Genomic DNA, 21,022 nt, shown 5'->3' on the forward strand with positions numbered 1-21,022 from the left:
AAAAATCTCAGAGACTTTTTACAGCAGGAAATAGTGGAGAAATGTCGGAATTGGGGTTTCTAGATGTGAATGGGAGGGAGAATATTAACGAGAATGATTCGAGTCGTTGAGGTTTACAGCGTGGAAATGCAGCATTCAGACCAACCTGTCCACACTATCCTTTTTTTTTAAGACCGGTGAACTTGACCCAGTTGCTCACATTTGGCCCATATCCCTCCATACCCATCATACCCACCTAACTGTCTAAATGCTTTCCCAAAGATAAAATTGTACCTGCCTTCACTACTACCTCTGGCAACTTGTTCCAGACACTCACCACCCTCCGTGTGAAAATATTGCAGTGTCGATGGTAGTCAGGATAGAACATAGAACATAGAACACTACAGCACAAACAGAGCCTTTGGCCCACAAGTTGCGCCAATCATATCCATGCCTACCAGGCCTATCTATAACCCTCAATCCCATTAAATCCCATGTACTCATCCAGAAGTCTCTTAAAAGACCCCAACGAGTTCGCCTCCACCACCACCGACGGCAGCCGATTCCATTCACTCACCACCCTCTGAGTGAAAAACTTACCCCTAACATCTCCTCTGTACTTGCTCCCCAGCACCTTAAACCTGTGTCCTCTCGTAGTGACCATTTCAGCCCTGGGAAATAGCCTCCAAGAATCCACCCTATCTACACCTCTCAACATTTTATAAACCTCTATCAGGTCGCCTCTCAACCTTCATCTCTCCAGGGAGAAATGACCGAGCTTCCTCAACCTACCCTCATAAGGCATGCCTCCCAATCCAGGCAACATCCTTGTAAATCTCCTCTGCACCCTTTCAATAACTTCCACATCCTTCTTGTAGTGAGGATATGGAGATACCAGCGTTGGACTCGGGTAAACACAGTAAGAAATGCTTCTCACTGAAAAAATTGCCCCTTTTAAATCTTTTTAAACCTGTGCCCTCTAGTTTTAGACTCCCCTACCTTTGGGAAAAGATGTTGACTATCTATCTTGTCTGTGCCCCTCATTATTTTATAGACCTCTATAAGATCACCCCTAAGCTTCCTATGCTCTGGAGGAAAAAGTCCCAGTCTATCCAGCCTCTCCTTATAACTCAATCCATCAAGTCCCGGTAGCATCCTAGTAAATCTTTCCCGGACTCTTTCTAGTTTAATAATATCCTTTCTATAATAGGCTGACCAGAACTGTACACAGTATTCCAAGTGATTGGGAGGTGGTTGATACTGAAGTTAGGGAGGTTCGTGAATCACACAGCTTCTATCCCAGGATTCTGAAGGAATTTCTTCAAATGAATATCTGTGATTCCAACAGACCCTTTCCAAAGATTCCGCTACTCGAGCCAAATTCCAGAGGATTGGAAAAAGTAAACGTGACTCCTAACTTCAGAAAGGAACCAGGAATGAAGGATGGAATCACAGAGCCACAAGGTTTACTTGCCCCCATCCCCCCCGGGAAAGTTTTTGGAATAATTGAGATGAGTCTGGTGGCACCGAGTTAATTCGAGCCAATGGGAGATCAGGACTCAGTTAGGAGTTGAATTTCTTTGAGAAGATGGCGGGTTGGGTAGATCGGACTGTGGTGGATGTCATCCACCCAGGAAACTTTCCGGGATTTTGGCCACTTTAACAGTTGGCATGGCGATCACAGGCAGCTCGTGAAGCAGAATGATGGGAGGTTTTGTGAGGGATTCTCCAATCTTATCCACCCTGCCCCTGCTGCCAATGAGAATGGAGAATTTGGCACTCAGCCAAATCTTCATTCACTGCAGCGGGACTGGAAAATCCCAGCCAAGGGCAAGGTGGGAGAATTCTGGCTGTTGAGAGAGAATTGGAAGATAAATCCAGGGAGGACATTATCAACTGAGTTTAGCCCTGATTAAATCACAAGGGACCCACCATTCAGCCCATCACTCTGGTACTGGCTGTATAAGAGCAATCCGACTAACCCAAACTCACTGCTCGATCCCACTTAATTCCTAAACTCTCTCCCCAATTCCCTTTTGAAAGTTATTATTGAATCATTTTCCGCTGCCCTTTCAGGCAGCACATTCCAGATCACAGGAACTCACTGTCTCACACTGTACCCAGTGTCTCTCACCAGTGCACAGTCTCATACTGTACCCAGTGTCTCTCTCTCCAGTGCACACTGTCAAACTGTATCCAGTGTCTCTCTCTCTCTCTCTCTCTCTCTCTCCAGTGCACACTGTCACACTGTATCCAGTGTCTCTCTCTCTCTCTCTCTCTCTCTCTCCAGTGCACACTGTCACACTGTATCCAGTGTCTCTCTCTCTCTCTCTCTCTCTCTCCAGTGCACACTGTCAAACTGTATCCAGTGTCTCTCTCTCTCTCTCCAGTGTACAGTGTTACATTGTATCCAGTGTCTCTCTCTTTCTCTCCAGTGCACAGTGTCACACTGCATCCAGTGCATTTTCTCGGGGTTACAGTGAGTTGTCCAGTCTATTTTCTGTTTCCAGTGTACAGCTGATTTGTTTTGTTGCAGTGAGTTGTGTTTTGTGTCACGGGAACCTCTCCGATTCATCAATCCGAGGATATTGAAGTGGAATTGGATGTGAAAATACTTTGAACAGTTGCCAGAGACGAATGAAATTGGGGATTAGAGAGAGTCAGTGAAATATTCTGCTTTCAACGTGGAGATTGAGGAGAATTAACAGAATCCTTTCGTCTGGAAGATCTAAAGAAACAATCACATTCTCTCTCTTACCGAGACCACCTCCCAGCATTTCCCCAGTATCAGCCCCCCCGCGGCACTGCTTTTATTCCTGGCTGCACTGATTCTTCCAACACACTCCGGGCCCATCCCTCACCGACTGGCACCAAACCCCACTCACCCCCCTCGCCCCTTTGCCCTCTCACTCTTATCGCCCCTATCGCCCCTTTGCCCTCTCATCCCATCACCCCTTTACCCTCCCATCCCCATTACTCCTTTACCCACTCACCCCCATCGCCCCTATGCCCTCTCACCCCCCCTCGCCCCATCACCCGTTTGCCCTCTCATCCCATTGCCCCCATCACCCCTTTGCCCTCTCCCCCATCACCCGTTTGCCCTCTCATCCCATCGCCCCTATCACCCCTTTGCCCTCTCACCCACACTGACTCCCAGTTGGCCAGTGCCTGGATTTTACAATTCTTAATTCAACCCGACCCCATCCTTGTGTCTCAGTAACTGGAGAATCTCCCCTGGTTCTCCATCCCTCCCTTTCTGATACACTCTGATATTGACCATCGCTCCAGTGGGTTTTACACTCTGCAGTTTCTTTGCTGCTCCCTCTCTTTCCCGGAATCAGAATCATAAACACTTCCTGAACTTTTCTAATCCTAGCAAATCTCTCCTGAAGTAAGGTGGTGAAATCTGTGCACCGTGCTCCAGGTACAGCCTCACTGATGTCCTTTTATATTGTAGTAAACCTTCCCTAAGTTTAAACTCCATCCCTGGGTAATAAAGACCGACATTCCACGTTCCTTCCGAATCACTTGCTGCACCTGCTGTGCACGAACATTTCTGATTTCTGCTCAGGGACCCCCAGAAACCTCTGTTCCCCCGCACCCCCCTCCGCCGGTGCTCTGTCCCCATGGTGCTCCCTCCCACCCCACACTCTCTCCCCCCACACACCCTCCTCCCCACACTCCCTACCCAGCCCCCCCACTCCCACGCTCCCTCCCCCTGTGCTCCACCCCCCCTCGCGTTTATCACATTTAAACATAAGAACATAAGAAATAGGAGCAGGAGTAGGCCATCTAGCCCTTCGAGCCTGCCCCGCCATTTAATAAGATCATGGCTGATCTGTCGTGGCTCAGTTCCACATTCCCGCCCTCTCCCCATAACCCTTAATCCCCTTGTCTATCAAAAACCCATCAACCCGCGTCTTAAAAATATTTAGCGAGGCAGCCTCCACCACTTCAACGGGCAGAGAATTCCAGAGATTCACCACCCTTTGAGTCAAGAAGTTCCTCCTCAACTCCGTTCTAAACGCCCCCCTTTTATCTTGAGGCTGTGCCCCCTAGTCCTACTGTCCTTTCTGAGCGGGAAGAGTCTCTCCACCTCTATCCTATCCATCCCATTCATCATCTTATACGTCTCAATGAGATCTCCCCTCATTCTTCTAAACTCTAACGAGTACAAGCCTAGTTTATTCAGCCTCTCCTCATAGCTCAACCCCCTCAACTCCGGTATCAGCCTAGTAAACCTCCTCTGCACTCCCTCCAAGGCCAAAATATCCTTGCGTAAGTACGGCGCCCAAAACTGCGCACAGTACTCCAGCTGCGGCCTCACCAATGCCCTATACAGCCGCAGCAAGACCTCCCTACTTTTATATTCAATCCCCCTCGCTATGAAGGCCAGCATCCCATTCGCCTTCCTGACCACCTGCTGCACCTGCAGGCTGGGTTTTTGCGACTCATGCACAAGGACCCCGAGGTCCCTCTGCACCGTCGCCTGCTGCAGTTTTTCGCCGCGTAAGTAATAATCCTTCCTACCATTATTCATACCAAAGTGGACCACCTCGCACTTGCCAACATTAAATTCCATTTGCCAGTTCCTGGCCCATTCGCCAGCCTATCTAGATCCTTCTGTAGACTCTCCACACCCTCCGCACAATTTGCCGTTCCACCAATCTTGGTGTCATCAGCAAATTTCGACACCCTACACTCGGTTCCCTCCTCCAGATCATCTATATAAATGGTAAATAGCTGAGGCCCCAGCACCGACCCCTGGGGCACTCCACTAGTCACCATCCGCCAATCCGAATAGCACCCATTGACCCCCACTCTCTGCCTCCTATTTGACAACCAATCCTCTATCCACGCTAACACCCTACCCCCAACTCCATGTCCCCTGACCTTCTGCAATAACCTCTTGTGAGGTACCTTGTCAAACGCCTTCTGAAAATCAAGAAAGACCACATCCACCGGCTCTCCTCTATCCACCGCCCTAGACACATCCTCATAGAACTCCAGTAAATTTGTCAGACACGACTTCCCTTTAACGAAAAGTGTCTGTGACGTCATTCTCTGGTTTTCAGATCTTTTTTCATGGTTTATCAGATTGTCCAATCCAATTGTTTTAAATTTGCCTTGTGGGATTTGGAAGGACACGTCTGCAGTAATGGGAAGGACTGATGACCACCAGTTAGTGGAACAAACTATTGACAAACTCATTTCCAAGCAGATAAATATCCACAAGACTCTCACCATGTTAACACTTCCAGATCTCAGCTCAATCCTGATTCCAAAACCCCACACTCTGCTCCAGGATACCTCTTCCCCATTGGCTGATTATGTCACATGACCCTCCTTAAAGGGACCAGCTATGACCCTGGTGTTTATCACCAACTGTGTTTTTAACAATATAAACACAGTGGTTATTAGAACAGGTCAGAGGCTATAAATCCTACGGCGAGTAACTCACCTCCTAACCACCCCCCGCAGAGCCTGTCCACCATCTACAAGGCACAAGTCAGGAGTGTGATGGAATACTCTGCACTTCCCTGGATGGGACCATCTCCAACAACACTCAAGAAACTCGACACCATCCAGGATAAAGCAGCCCTGCTGGATTGGCCTCCCATTGACAGACATTCACTCTGTCAACCCCCGTCACTCAAGAGCTCACTCAGGCTCTTTAGACAGCACCTTCCAAATTGACTGCCTCCACCATCTAGAAAGACAAGGGTAGCAGATACCTGGGAGCAGAACCACCTGGAGGTTCCTCTCCCAGTCACTCACTATCCTGACTTGGAAATATGTCACCATTCCTTCACTGTTGTTGGGTCAAATCCCGGAACTCCCTCTCTAACAGCGCTGTGGGTGTACCTACACCTGCAGGATTGTGGAAGTTCAAGAAGACAGTTCAGCACCACCTTCTCATATCACTGCCTCCCCTCGAACCGAGGGTACCATTCCCCAATAACTCCCATTTCCAATAGGGATGAGGAGAAATTCTCTCTCTGAGGATTATTAACATAGAACATAGAACATAGAACATTACAGCGCGGAACAGGCCCTTCGGCCCACAATGTTGCGCCGACCTGTCTTATTTTTAAAAAAAAACATTGACCCACTAATCTAAACCAATCCCTTTTCGTCCATTAACCTATCCACCAATCTCTTAAACGCCCCCAAACTAGGTGCATTTACAACTGCAGCAGGCAGGGCATTCCAGTCCCTCACCACCCTCTGGGTAAAGAACCTACCCCTGACATCCATCCTATTACTACCCCCCCTTAATTTAAAGCCATGCCCCCTCGTGCTAGATTTCTCCATCCGAGGAAACAGGCTATCACCATCCACCCTATCTAAACCTCTAATCATCTTATATGTTTCTATAAGATCCCCTCTTAGCCGCCTTCTTTCCAGTGAAAACAACCCCAAATCCCTCAGTCTCTCCTCATAGGACCTCCCCTGCATACCAGGCAACATCCTGGTAAACCTCCTCTGCACCCTCTCCAAAGCCTCCACATCCTTCCTGTAATGTGGGGACCAGAACTGCACACAGTACTCCAAGTGCGGCCGCACCAGAGTTGTGTACAGTTGCAACATGACGCTGCGACTCCTAAATTCAATCCCCCTACCAATAAACGCCAAGACACCGTACGCCTTCTTAACAACCTTATCTACTTGATTCCCAACTTTCAGGGATCTATGTACACATACACCTAGATCCCTCTGCTCCTCCACTTTATTCAAAGTCCTCCCGTTAGCCCTATACTCAACACATCTGTTATTCCTACCGAAATGGATTACCTCACACTTCTCCGCATTAAACTCCATCCGCCACCTCGCGGCCCAGCTCTGCAACCTGTCCAAGTCACCCTGCAAACTTCGACACCCTTCCTCACAATCTACCACACCTCCGACTTTGGTGTCATCAGCAAACTTACTAATCCACCCAACTATACCCTCATCCAGATCATTAATAAAGATTACAAACAGCAGTGGCCCCAAAACAGATCCCTGAGGCACACCACTCGTAACCGAACTCCATGATGAATAATTACCATCAACTACTCTATGGAAGTCTCTTCCAAGGGGCAGTGGAGGACACAGGTTTAAGGTGCTGGGGAGTAGGTACAGATGAGATGTCAGGGGTAAGTTTTTCACTCAGAGGGTGGTGAGTGAGTGGAATCGGCTGCCGGCGGTTGTGGTAGAGGCGGATTCGATAGGGTCTTTTAAGAGACTTCTGGATGAGTACGTGGAACTTAGTAAGATAGAGGGTTATAGATAAGCCTAGTAGGTAGGGACATGTTCGGCACAACTTGTGGGCCGAAGGGCCTGTTTGTGCTGTAGTTTTTCTACGTTTCTAAATTGTTAGGTGTTGATTTTAGAAGGAGAAAAGACCGAGCTCCCTCAATCTATCCTCATAAGGCATGCCACCCAACCCAGGCAACATCCTTGTAAATCTCCTCTGTACCCTCTCAATAGCTTCCACATCCTTCCTGTAGTGAGGTGACCAGAACTGCGCACAATACTCCAAGTGGGGTCTGACCAGGGTCTTATAAAGTTGCAGCATTGCCTCCCGAATTTATTTATCTAACAGCGAACAAATTAACTAAACTATTAACAGGCCAAATAAATCCCATCTATTAACTATTCCTGAATAAAAACAAAGAACAAAGAAAATTACAGCACAGGAACAGGCCCTTTGGCCCTCCAAGCCTGCACCGACCATGCTACCTGACTGAACTAAAACCCCGTACCCTTCCGGGGACCATATCCCTCTATTCCCATCCTATTCATGGATTTGTGAAAACGCCCCTTAAAAATCACTACTGTATCCGCTTCCACTACCGCCCCTGGCAACGAGTTCCAGGCACCCACCACACTCTGCGTAAAAAACACTTGCCTCATACATCTAAAACACAGATCGGTATAGATAGGGCGAACAGTTGGAAGATTTTTCCAAGGGCAGGAATGACAATTACAAGAGGGCACAAGTTCAAGATAAGCAGGGAAAGGTTCAGTGGAGATGATGTGGAGATGCAGGTGTTGGACTGGGGTAAACACAGTAAGAAGTCTCACAACACCAGGTTAAAGTCCAACAGGTTTATCTGACAACAAAAACCATTAGCTTTCAGAGTGCTCGCTGCACCTTTGTCAGGTGAGTGGAAGTTCTGTTCACAAACAGGGCAAATAAAGACAAAAACTCAATTTACAAAATAATGGTTGGAATGCGAGTCTTTACAGATAATCCAGTCTTAAAGATACAGACAATGTGAGCATTAAGCGCAGGTTAAAGAGATGTGTATTGTCTCCAGGCAGGACAGTTAGTGAGATTTTGCAAGTCCAGGCAAGTCACGGGGGTTACAGATAGTGTGACATGAACCCAAGACCCCGGTTGAGACCGTCCTCATGCGTGCGGAACTTGGCTATCGGTTTCTGCTCAGCGACTCTGCGCTGTCGTGTGTCGTGAAGGCCGCCTTGGAGAACGTTTACCCAAAGGTCAGAGGCCGAATGCCCGTGGTCACGGGACTTTAACCTGGTGTTGTGAGAGTTCTTACTGAATGGAGATGCGCAGGGGTAGTTTTTTACACAGAGGGTGGTGAGGGCTTGGAATGCACTGCCAAGTGAGGTGGCTGATGGAGACATGTTAGAACATTGAAGACTGATCTGGATAGGCACATGAACAAATAGGGAATAGAAGGATATAAGTGATTGGTTTAGATTGGTAAACATGATCAGCGCAGGCTTGAAGGGCCGAAGGGCCTGTGCTATACTGTTCTTTGTTCTTTGTTCTAAAGTACAACCAGGTTTCATGTCTTCCAGAATATTCTGGGCTCAGTTGATTATTGTGTCTGGAACTTTTTTCTCCTTTGGTATCTTTGCCATTGATGAAGCTGTGAGAGGCAATGATTCTCCAGAGATAGATAGAGAGCTGTTCACTCTGACAGGTGGCAGTTACTCTGTTCTCTTTAACCCACTGCCCCCTTCTTTTATTCCCATGATGACATGGGAATAACAGAGACTTCCCCGGGAATTATAGACCGGTGAGTCTTACTTCTGTTGTGGGTAAGGTTTTAGAAAAAATTATTAGGGATAGGATTTATAGTTATTTAGAGAGTAATGAATTGATTGGAGATAGTCAGCATGGTTTTATGAAGGGTAGGTTGTGCCTTACTAACCTTATTGAGTTTTTTGAGAAAGTGACCAAAGAGGTAGATGGGGGTAAGGCAGTTGACGTGGTATATATGGACTTTAGTAAGGCGTTTGATAAGGTTCACCATGGAAGGCTTCTGCAGAAAATGCAGATGTATGGGATTGGGGGTGATTTAGTTAATTGGATCAGGAATTGGCTGGCGGACAGGAGACAGAGGGTGGTGGTTGATGGTAAGTATTCGTCATGGAGTTCAGTTACAAGTGGTGTGCCTCAGGGATCTGTTTTGGGGCCACTGCTGTTTGTAATTTTTATAAATGATCTGGATGAGGGTATAGTTGGGTGGATTAGTAAATTTGCTGATGACACCAAAGTCGGAGGTGTGGTAGATAGTGAGGAGGGGTGTCATAGTTTACAGAGAGACTTGGACAGGTTGTAGAGCTGGGCCGAGAGGTGGCGGATGGAGTTTAATGCGGAAAAGTGTGAGGTAATTCACTTTGGCAGGAATAACAGATGTGTATAGGGCTAACGGTAGGACTCTGAATAGTGTGGATGAACAGAGGGATCTAGATCCCTGAAAGTTGGGAATCAAGTAGATAAGGTAGTTAGGAAGGCATACAGTGTCTTGGCGTTTATTGGTAGGGGGATTGAATTTAGGAGCCGCAGCGTCATGTTGCAACTGTACAAAACTCTGGTGCGGCCGCACTTGGAGTACTGTGTGCAGTTCTGGTCCCCACATTACAGGAAGGATGTGGAGGCATTGGAGAGGGTGCAGAGGAGGTTTACCAGGATGTTGCCTGGTATGGAGGGGAGGTCCTATGAGGAGAGACTGAGGGATTTAAGGTTGTTTTCGTTAGAAAGAAGGCGGCTAAGAGGGGACCTTATTGAAACATATAAGATGATTAGAGGTTTGGATAGGGTGGACAGTGATAGCCTTTTTCCTCGGATGGAGAAAGCTAGCACGAGGGGGCATAGCTTTAAATTAAGGGGTGGTAGTTATAGGACGGATGTCAGGGGTAGGTTCTTTACCCAGAGGGTGGTGAGGGATTGGAATGCCCTGCCTGCTGCAGTTGTAAATGCGCCTAGTTTGGGGGCGTTTAAGAGGTCCGTGGATAGGTTTATGGATGGAAAGGGATTGATTTAGGTTAGAGGGTCATTGCTTTTTAATTGGTCGGCGCAACATCGTGGGCCGAAGGGCCTGTTCTGCGCTGTAATGTTCTATGTTCTATAGGAGCAGGAGTAGGCCAACCAGCCCTTCGAGCCTGACCCGCCATTCAATAAGATCATGGCTGATGTGTCGTGGCTCAGTTCCACATTCCCGCCTTCTCCCCATTACCCTTAATCCCCTCGCTTATCAAAAACCCATCAACCCACGTCTTAAAAATATTTAGCGAGGCAGCCCCCACCACTTCAACGGGCAGAGAATTCCAGAGATTCACCACCCTTTGAGTGAAGAAGTTCTTCCTCAACTCCGTTCTAAACTGCCCCCCCTTTATCTTGAGGCTGTGCCCCCTAGTCCTACTTTCCTTTCTGAGCGGGAAGAGTCTTTCCACCTCTATCCTATCCATCCCATTCATCATCTTATACGTCTCAATGAGATCTCTCCTCATTCTTCTAAACTCTAACAAGTACAAGCCTAGTTTATTCAGCCTCTCCTCATAGCTAAACCCCTTCAACTCCGGCATCAGCCTAGTAAACCTCCTCTGCACTCCCTCCAAGGCCAAAATATCCTTGCGTAAGTGTGGCGCCCAAAACTGCACACAGTACTCCAGCTGTGGCCTCACCAATGCCCTATACAGCCGTAGCAAGACCTCCCTACTTTTATATTCAATCCCCCTCGCTATGAAGGCCAGCATCCCATTCGCCTTCCTGACCACCTGCTGCACCTGCAAGCTGGGTTTTTGTGACTCATGCACAAGGACCCCGAGGTCCCTCTGCACCGTCGCCTGCTGCAGTTTTTCGCCATGTAAGTAATAGTCCTTCCTACCATTATTCCTACCAAAGTGGACCACCTCGCACTTGCCAACATTAAATTCCATTTGCCAGTTCCTGGCCCATTCGCCCAGCCTATCTAGATCCTTCTGTAGACTCTCCACACCCTCCGCACAATTTCTATGACATATCGATATTTCCACAGTAGGACTGGTCTTAAGTTGTCAAAACTGTCAGATTTAAATTTAATAGGTTTTTGTATTTAAGTGCCTGATTCAAATTTGTTGGCTAAATTCAAAAGCCTATTGTCTTGGTAACATTGCTGCTTGACCTTTTGATTCTAATGTTTCAGTCTGGGCTCTCTGTGTACTTACATTTTAAATCTCTAAGCACAGAAAAAGCTCCACCTTTTAACAGGACCCCACAATGCTTTCCCCCCGAGCATTGTACAATTTTACCATTCTTACAAACACCAAACTCTATCTTCCTGAATCCCAATCTACAATTACCCTGCCCCAACCTGGCAACAGATGAACATTTTGGAGATCGAGTTGGACTGAGTTTTGATTGGGGAGGGGGTGAAGGATTATGGGATCCAGAAAGGAAAGGGGAGCTGAGGTCAGATTCAGAGCAGTCACCATGGTATTGAATAGAGCATGATGGGAGAATGGAGCATGATGGGAGGATGGTCAACTCTTCCATCTAATGATCTTCTGTGAGTGTTGTTAACAGTAGCATCATTAATTGCCCGGCTCTAATTGCCCTGGGAGGGTGAGGGTGAGCTGCCTTCTCGAGAACAAAATAATTTCCCAAACAGAGTGAGGAGCTAAACACTGTTCCTGTGGCTCCGACCTCACAGACTGGTTAGTCTGGGGAAGGAGAGCAGATTTCCTTCTCTAACAGAGAGGAGTGAAGGAACTGGGTTTCTATAAGAACCTGGTATAGTTTCCTGGTCATCAGAACTGAGACTGGCTTCTTATTTCAGAGCGATTGAACTCATTGAATTTAAATTCCTCAGCTGCTGTTGTGGGATTTGAACTCAAATCTCGGGATGATTAGTCTGCTCTCTGGATTACCATTCCAGTAACATAACCATTATGTTACTGTTCCTGACATCTCATTTCCATCTCCATTTCATCCCATTTACAGTTTAAATAAAATCCATTGAAATGTGAAGTGGATTAAATTTATCCCATTTCATTTTGACTCAAACATTCATTTAATGAATTAATCTGATTGAGGTTTTGCTGTTTTTGTGAAGTGCTGGGAGGGAGAATTACTCTTTCCTGCAATCTCATTTATTAAACTGCATTAGTGACTGGCTGACTGTCTCATCCCATTTATGAGTGTGTGTGTGTGTGTGTGTGTGTGTGTGTGTGTGTGTGTGTGTGTGTGTGTGTGTGTGTGTGTGTGTGTGTGTGTGTGTCATCGTGAACGAGGGTGAATATAAATGAATGAGTGAGGCAGTGAGTGAGATGGGAGGAGAGATTGAGTCAGGGAGACAGATCCTGATCTTTGAATTCTTGTCAATGCTGGACTGGGGAATCAGGGTTTGTATTGGAAAGTGCTGTGGGTTCAGATAAGGTTGTCATGATGTAGAGATGCCGGCATTGGACTGGGGTAGACACAGTAAGGAGTACTTCAGATACTTCTTACTTCAGATAAGGTTGTCAGAGAGGAATGAACAAGGCGAATGGCCTAGCAGCAGAATCTGCCATATCTCCCTCAACCCATTCTCAAACTTCATGGTGGGATTTGAACTCCTGTTCTCTGGATTACTGCTGTTGCAATATAAACTCTCCAGCAGCGTAGCCCGTACATGATATCACCACAGCATCTGTGTAGGAATTGATTTCTTTGCAGCAATGTTACAGTCACAGTCTGAATAGATTCTCACCCTGAAGACTTTCCGGCTCACTCACCCACTCATATTGAATACAGACTCAGAGAACAGAAGCTTCGGAGACGGAACAGATTGGGAAATGAGAGAGCGAGTAAATGTGTAAAAAAAACAGCTACATATTCAAACATGCAAATGATCAGAAAAAGGCTGCTAAATTCCTGCAGGATTTTCGGGCACTAACTGATTAAATGGCAGCAAGAAGCCAATATTTATCTCTTAACCAAGTCGAACTCGGCATTAGCTGGCCCATGGGATCTTGCTGTGCACAAAGTGGCTGATCTGTCTCCTACATGACTAATTACTGACTGTCTGGGAAGTGTTATATATCACCCTGAGCTGGGGATGCTGACACGACAAAGCTTAATCTGCTCTGACTGGATCCACTCGATGTTTCAGACACAACTCCAACAGTGGAATATGGAACTGCTGGCAGAGTGCGATTGTTTCTAAAACAGTTCATTAATTGACTGAGAGAATAATTCCCTCTGATAAACTACATGTTCTGCAATAAATTATACATTTTTAATTATTGGTGAAACATATGGCTGATTATTAAATCAGGAGTATTCCCCAAGCAATGATGTAGGAACCAGTTACGCTGAGGAGATAATGAACAGAATGAGCAGATAATACATATCCCCACACAGAGCGGAATTTACAACAATTGCAGGACTCTTTGTAACTGACTGAGATCAGAGCAGATTCTCACACAAGGTGACATGAAAACAACATGAATTGGGGCCAATCTGGTGATATTTGTACTCAGTCAACACCTTGTGAAAAGAAACATCTCCAAACAGCTCAATCGAGAATAAACATTACAAACAGCACTGTCACTAATCACAACAGCAAACACTCCCCACTGGAGATATCAACCAGTCAGATACACAACAGCAAACACTCCCCACTGGAGATATCGACCAGTCAGATACACAACAGCAAACACTCCCCACTGGAGATATCAACCAGTCAGATACACAACAGCAAACACTCCCCACTGGAGATATCAACCAGTCAGAATACACAACAGCAAACACTCCCCACTGGAGATATCGACCAGTCAGATACACAACAGCAAACACTCCCCACTGGAGATATCAACCAGTCAGATACACAACAGCAAACACTCCCCACTGGAGATATCGACCAGTCAGATACACAACAGCAAACACTCCCCACTGGAGATATCAACCAGTCAGATACACAACAGCAAACACTCCCCACTGGAGATATCAACCAGTCAGATACACAACAGCAAACACTCCCCACTGGAGATATCAACCAGTCAGATACACAACAGCAAACACTCCCCACTGGAGATATCGACCAGTCAGATACACAACAGCAAACACTCCCCACTGGAGATATCAACCAGTCAGATACACAACAGCACACACTCCCCACTGGAGATATCGACCAGTCAGATACACAACAGCAAACACTCCCCACTGGAGATATCAACCAGTCAGATACACAACAGCAAACACTCCCCACTGGAGATATCGACCAGTCACATACACAACAGCAAACACTCCCCACTGGAGATATCGACCAGTCAGAATACACAACAGTAAACACTCCCCACTGGAGATATCGACCAGTCAGAATACACAACAGTAAACACTCCCCACTGGAGATATCGACCAGTCAGAATACACAACAGCAAACACTCCCCACTGGAGATATCGACCAGTCAGATACACAACAGCAAACACTCCCCACTGGAGATATCAACCAGTCAGAATACACAACAGCAAACACTCCCCACTGGAAATATCGGCCAGTCAAATACACAATTGGACTCATTCCCACTGGAGATATTGGACCACTAGACTCTAACACATAGGACCAGAATTAGGCCACTCGGCCCATCAAGTCTGCTCTGCCATTCTATCATGGCTGATATATTTCTCATCTCCATTATCCTGCCTTTTCCCCATAACGCCTGATCCCCTTATTAATCAAGAACCTATCTATCTCTGTCTGAAAGACACTCAATGACCTGGCCCTCCACAGCCTTCCGCGGCAAAGAGTTCCACACATTCCCCACTCTCTGGTTGAATAAATTCCTCCTCATCTCTGTTTTAAAGGATCGTCCCTTTAGCCTGTGGTTGTTCCCTCTGGTTCTAATTTTTCTGATTAGTTGAAACATTCTCCCCACAACGACTCTATCCAGGCCTCGCAGTATCCTATCAAGTTTCTGTAAGATCCCCCCTCATCCTTCTAAACTCCAATGAGTACAGACACAGAGTCCTCAACAGTTCCTCATACGACAAGTTCTTCATTCCAGGGATCATTCTTGTGAACCTCCTCTGGACGCTTTCCAAGGGCGGCACATCCTTCCTTAGATACAGGGCCCAAAACTGCTCACAATACTTCAAAGCCTCATACAGCCTCAGAAGAACATCCCGGCTTTTGTATCTTGACTGCACTTGGACAATCAAATACAGTATTGGACACACTCCCCACTGGAGATATCGACCAGTCAGATACACAACAGTAAACACTCCCCACTGGAGATATCGACCAGTCAGATACACAACTGGACATGTTCCCTTCCAATGCTGGACCCTCCTGTGATTGAAACACTTTTAGTGTTGAAATTTAAAAAAAATGGCAATTTTGGAAATCGGAATTACACCTCTCCTTAACTTTCTCTACTCTCAGGGGAACAATCCCAGCTTCTCCAGTGTCTCCACAATCATTGAAGTCCCTGATCCATGGGAACATTCTCATAAATCCCCCATTCTCTCTCCAATGCCCTGACATCCTTCCTAAAGCGTGGAACTCAGAATTGGACCCAATCCTCCAGCTGAGGTCTAACCAGTGATTTATAAACATTGACCACTGTATCCTAGTTCTTGTATTCACTGTGTCTGTTATTAATTCCAGTGTAGGTGTTTGAAGGGAATTCACTTTGTTAAAACCATGCAGTGCTTGTCCATTCACACAAGAGTGGCTCATTCAGAAAGGTCTCTACTCACCAGCGTGCAGTACATCTCCGGGGTCTCTCCACATGTACTATTGGGGGGATCCAACCTGATCTTTAGGAATCTGGTGAGGAGAGCAGCCTCAGGCTGACAGGCCATGTAATCCCAACTGACCCCCTGATCCCAGTGAACCTGAGTCTTACACAGGTCATAGTGTCCCCAGGATGGGAAATGCTGGGCAGTGAGAGACAAGCTCACCCAAAGGGCCTGAAGAGGCAACAAACTCAACACACTCATCACTTTGATTGGACCCTAGTCAGAGAGGAAAGATCTCAGTCCGTCTGGGGTTGATTCAAGATGTCTCCACTCTGACTGGATTCTCACTCAGAGAGGAAGGAACTCAATGTGTGCTGGTGTTGAGAGTGTTAATATTCCAGTTGCTTTTCCCAGTGTTGGTGAGGGTGTTCCAGGTAATGGGAATTCTAGCTGTTTTTCCTAGAGTTGGTGGGGATGTTCCAGATGTTAGTATTCCAGCTGTTTTCAGAGTGTTGTTGGTGATATTCCAAGTTTTGGGAATTCCAGCTGTTTTTCAAGTCTTGGTGGGGATATTGGAATTCCAGCTCCTTTCCCTGTTATGGTGTTGTTGTTCCAGATGTTGGGTTTCTATGTAGATGGATTGTTCAATATGTTGGGAATTCCAGCTGTTTTTTCCAATGATTGCTGCAGCAGACAGATGTTCTGATTGGTTAATCAGTCAGTATTTGGAGCCAATGTGATGACGATCACCTGAGAGAGTTGGTTTTCCATCGATTTCCTTATTTCCTTTTCCTTCTGGGATCAGCTCCCTGTCAGGAGAGAAATGAAATCAGTGATTTTGGAATAGTTGCTGCTCCTGACCTTTGACCCTGACCCCGAGTGTCCTCCTCCAATCAGCTGCAATGTGAGAGGGAAAGAAAGACCAATCGGGAAACTCAATGGGAGGTCAATAAATGAGACACAGAAAGATCCCAAATGAGAGAGAAGCTTTTCTCCGCCCTCCATCATCTCAATCCAATCTCAGCAGCTTCTCAAACTGAAAAAAACAACAAATTATTCCCATTTTTATAGAAATTTCTGATTCTGTTAAACACAAATTCAGAGTTTGGTGATCCATCCCACAATCTGTTTTACAACACAAGGTGATACTCTGCGTAGTGACTGATATACAGACTTATACAGAGATATTTATAAACCCATTTTGTATGATAAATACTACAGGATTTTATAAACTGCTACACAGCAAACAGAAATAATCTCTGAAAGTCTCACATCCTCCCACGTAATTCTGTTCCCCGTCAGAGCGAACGTCACGATCCGCACACACCTTCTGGAAATCAATGTGACTCTACTGCTCAAACCCCTCAAAACACACGCTCACCCTCTCCAATCCCCTCAACACACTCTCACCCTCTCCAATCCCCTCAACACACTCTCACCCTCTCCAATCCCCTCAACACACTCTCACCCTCTCCAATCCCCCCAACACACACTCACCCTCTCCAATCCCCCCAACACACACTCACCCTCTCCAATCCCCCCAACACACACTCACCCTCTCCAATCCCCCCAACACACACTCACCCTCTCCAATCCCCCCAACACACACTCACCCTCTCCAATCCCCCCAACACACACTCACCCTCTCCAATCCCCCCAACACACACTCACCCTCTCCAATCCCCCCAACACACACTCACCCTCTCCAATCCCCCCAACACGCACTCACCCTCTCCAATCCCCCCAACACACACTCACCCTCTCCAATCCCCCCAACACGCACTCACCCTCTCCAATCCCCCCAACACACACTCACCCTCTCCAATCCCCCCAACACACACTCACCCTCTCCAATCCCCCCAACACACACTCACCCTCTCCAATCCCCCCAACACACACTCACCCTCTCCAATCCCCCCAACACACACTCACCCTCTCCAATCCCCAACACACACTCACCCTCTCCAATCCCCCCAACACACACTCACCCTCTCCAATCCCCCCAACACACACTCACCCTCTCCAATCCCCCCAACACACACTCACCCTCTCCAATCCCCCCAACACACACTCACCCTCTCCAATCCCCCCAACACACACTCACCCTCTCCAATCCCCCCAACACACACTCACCCTCTCCAATCCCCCCAACACACACTCACCCCCTCCAATCCCCAACAAACACTCACCCTCTCCGATCCCCCTACAACAAACACACCCTCTTGTTTAAATGTCTAAGAACATCGTGCATTTAGATAGCAGCCTAATGGTAAAGTGCAGCAAGGTGTCTCCCCACAACATGGTCTGACACCGACTGATACTGAGCCAAGGGAGCAGAGAATTGCAGAGATGGTTTGAATTTAGTTGCTAAGTTCGGTCTTCATGTGTAGGGAGTTTGAGAGGTTGAGATAGTTTGAAAATCACTAGTTTTTATGTGGTTATTATTTTGTATTTTGTTTTATTCTGTTCTTAAGAATTTTCTGCTAAAATTGTCGATAGTCATTTCAATAAATCAAAGCCAGCATTACTGCAAACTAGGCTGATTCATTAATTAGACAGCCTTAATTGTGAGACAATTAAAGAATAAGTAATTCATTTATAGATATGTTCAAAAGGATGGAAATCTAATTTGGAACACAAATGCTTTTAACTTTTATAATTATAAACATATTCTTAACAATCAATGATGAATACCGACCCTTATGGTGCTGTGGGAATAAGATTATTGTTAATTTCTCAGGCCACAGAATAAAGAGATGAGATGAATGTTAGCTCTGACTAGGAGAGTCCAATAGGCCCTTGGCTAAGGGGCCTCAACTCCAAATGGCAGACAGCTATGTTGACCAATGATTGTTCAAGACCCAGCCTACCTCAAGGTAAGAGATTTTAGTTTGAGAAGAAGCATTTTCTGAAAACTGAGACAACACGTGGAATTAGCTAAAAACCAATGGACTCGTTCTTATTTCATTTGTGACAAGTTAGAGAACAATTTGCTATTTTTCCAACAATTGGCTAAGGTTCAATATTTGAAGGTGGAACAAACGGGATCTGGAGCAGTCATTGTGGGTGAGGATGGATAGAAAGACGAAGAGAGATGTGAAGAGAAAGATGTGGGTCACCATGGAAGGGACAGATATATACAGGAAGCTCAACCAGCAAAAGAGAGATGGAGAGAGTGTAATACTTATAGGGAGATCTGAGAGCTGTTTTCCATGATTTTTATGATTTGGTCTGATAAGGGCAGTGAGATGTCTGTTCAAAGTTAAGCTCTCTCCTCTTACTGTTAGTTACTGCTAATTACTGTTAATTAATACTGTGGCTTGTTACCTTTTACATGATTTGATTTATTATTGTCATATTTATTAGTATACAGTGAAAAATATTGTTTTTGAAACGTTATACAGACAAATGATTACCATTCATAGAGAAGGAAATGAGAGAGTGTAGAATGTATTGTTACAGTCATAACTCGGGTGTAGAGAAAGATCAACTTAGTACAAGATAGTTCCATTCAAAACTCTAATGGTAACAGGGAAGAAGCTGTCCTTAGAGTCATAGAGATTTACAGCATGGAAACAGGCCCTTCAGCCCAACTTATCCATGCTGCCCTTTTTTGAAAAACCCCTAAACTAATCCCAATTGCCTGCATTTGGTCCATATCCCTCTATACCCATCGTACCCATGTAACTATCTAAATGCTTTTTAAAAGATAAATTTATACCCACCTCTACTACTACGTCTGGCAGCTTGTTCCAGACATTCACCACCCTCTGTGTGAAAAAACTGCCTCTCTGGACACTTTTGTATCTCTCCCCTCTCACCTTAAACCTATACCCTCTAGTTTTAGGCTCCTCTACCTTTGGGAAAAGATATTGACCTTGTCCCTGCCCCTCATTATTTTATAGGCCTCTATAATGTCACCCCTCAGCCTCCTACACTCCAGAGAAAAAAGTCCCAGTCTATTCAGCCTTTCCTTATAACTCAATCCATCAAATCCTAATAAATCTTTTCTGCGCTCTTTCTAGTTTAATAATATCCTTTCTATAATAGGGTGACCAGAACTGCACACAGTTTTCCAAGTGTGGCCTTACCAATGTCTTGTACAACTTCAACAAGACGTCCCAACTCCTGTATTCAATGTTCTGACCGATAAAACCAAGTATGCCGAATGCCTTCTTCACCACTCTGTCCACCTGTGACTCCACTTTCAAGGAGCTATGAACATGAACCCCTAGATCTCTTTGTTCTGTAACTCTCCCCAACACCCTACCATTAACTGAGTAAGTCCTACCCTGGTTCAATCGACCAAAATGCATCACCTCACATTTGTCTAAATTAAACTCCATCTGCCATTCGTCAGCCCACTGGCCCAATTGATCAAGATCCCGCTGCAATTGGAGATAACTTTCTTCACTGTCCACTATGCCACCAATCTTAGTGTCATCTGCAAACTTCTTAACCATGCCTCCTATATTCTCATCCAAATCATTAATATAAATGACAAATAACAGTGGGCCCAGCACTGGTCCCTGAGGCACACTGCTGGTCACAGGCCTCCAGTTTGAAAAACATCTTTCTACAAAAACCCTCTGGCTTCTGTCAAGAATTCAATTTTGTATCCATTTCGATACTTCACCCTGGCTCTCCTGAGATTTAACTTTATGCAACAACCTACCGTGCAGTTACCTTATCAAAGGCCTTGTTAAAGTCCATGTAGACAACATCAACTGCATTGCCCTCATCTACCTTCTTGGTCACCCCTTCAAAAAACTCAATTAAATTTGTGAGACATGACTTTCAACTCACAAAGCCATGTTGACTGTCCATAATCAGTCCTTGCATCTCTAAATGCCTGTAGATCCTGCCTCTCAAAATACCTTCCAACAATTTACCCACCACAGATGTGAGGCTCACTGGCCTGTAGTTCCCAGGCTTTCCCCTGCAGCCCTGCACAACGTTTGCCACTCTCCAATCTTCAGGCATCTCATCCGTGACTATCAATGATTCAAATATCTCGACTCGGGCACCCACAATTTCCTCCCTGGCCTCCCGCAACATCCTTGGATATACCCCATCAGGTCCCAGGGATTTATCTACATT

General features: G+C 46.0%; 1 protein-coding gene across 2 annotated transcripts in view; it reads right to left on the minus strand.

The window, feature by feature from the left end:
* LOC145348278 (netrin-G1-like) overlaps positions 1 to 16,686 on the minus strand; it is a 58,557-nt gene extending 41,871 nt beyond the window's left edge. For both annotated transcript variants that reach the window (XM_080196477.1, XM_080196476.1), the window contains exon 1: positions 15,941 to 16,686. In XM_080196477.1, coding sequence (XP_080052603.1) covers positions 15,941 to 16,183 — 243 coding nt within the window. In that variant the 5' untranslated portion in view covers positions 16,184 to 16,686. The remainder of the gene's footprint in view (positions 1 to 15,940) is intronic.
* Between the last annotated feature and the right edge of the window lie 4,336 nt (positions 16,687 to 21,022).

This window comes from Carcharhinus amblyrhynchos, chromosome 9 (assembly GCF_965287045.1).
Source record: "Carcharhinus amblyrhynchos chromosome 9, sCarAmb.v2.hapA, whole genome shotgun sequence".
In the NCBI taxonomy this organism is placed as follows: Eukaryota; Metazoa; Chordata; class Chondrichthyes; order Carcharhiniformes; family Carcharhinidae; genus Carcharhinus; species Carcharhinus amblyrhynchos.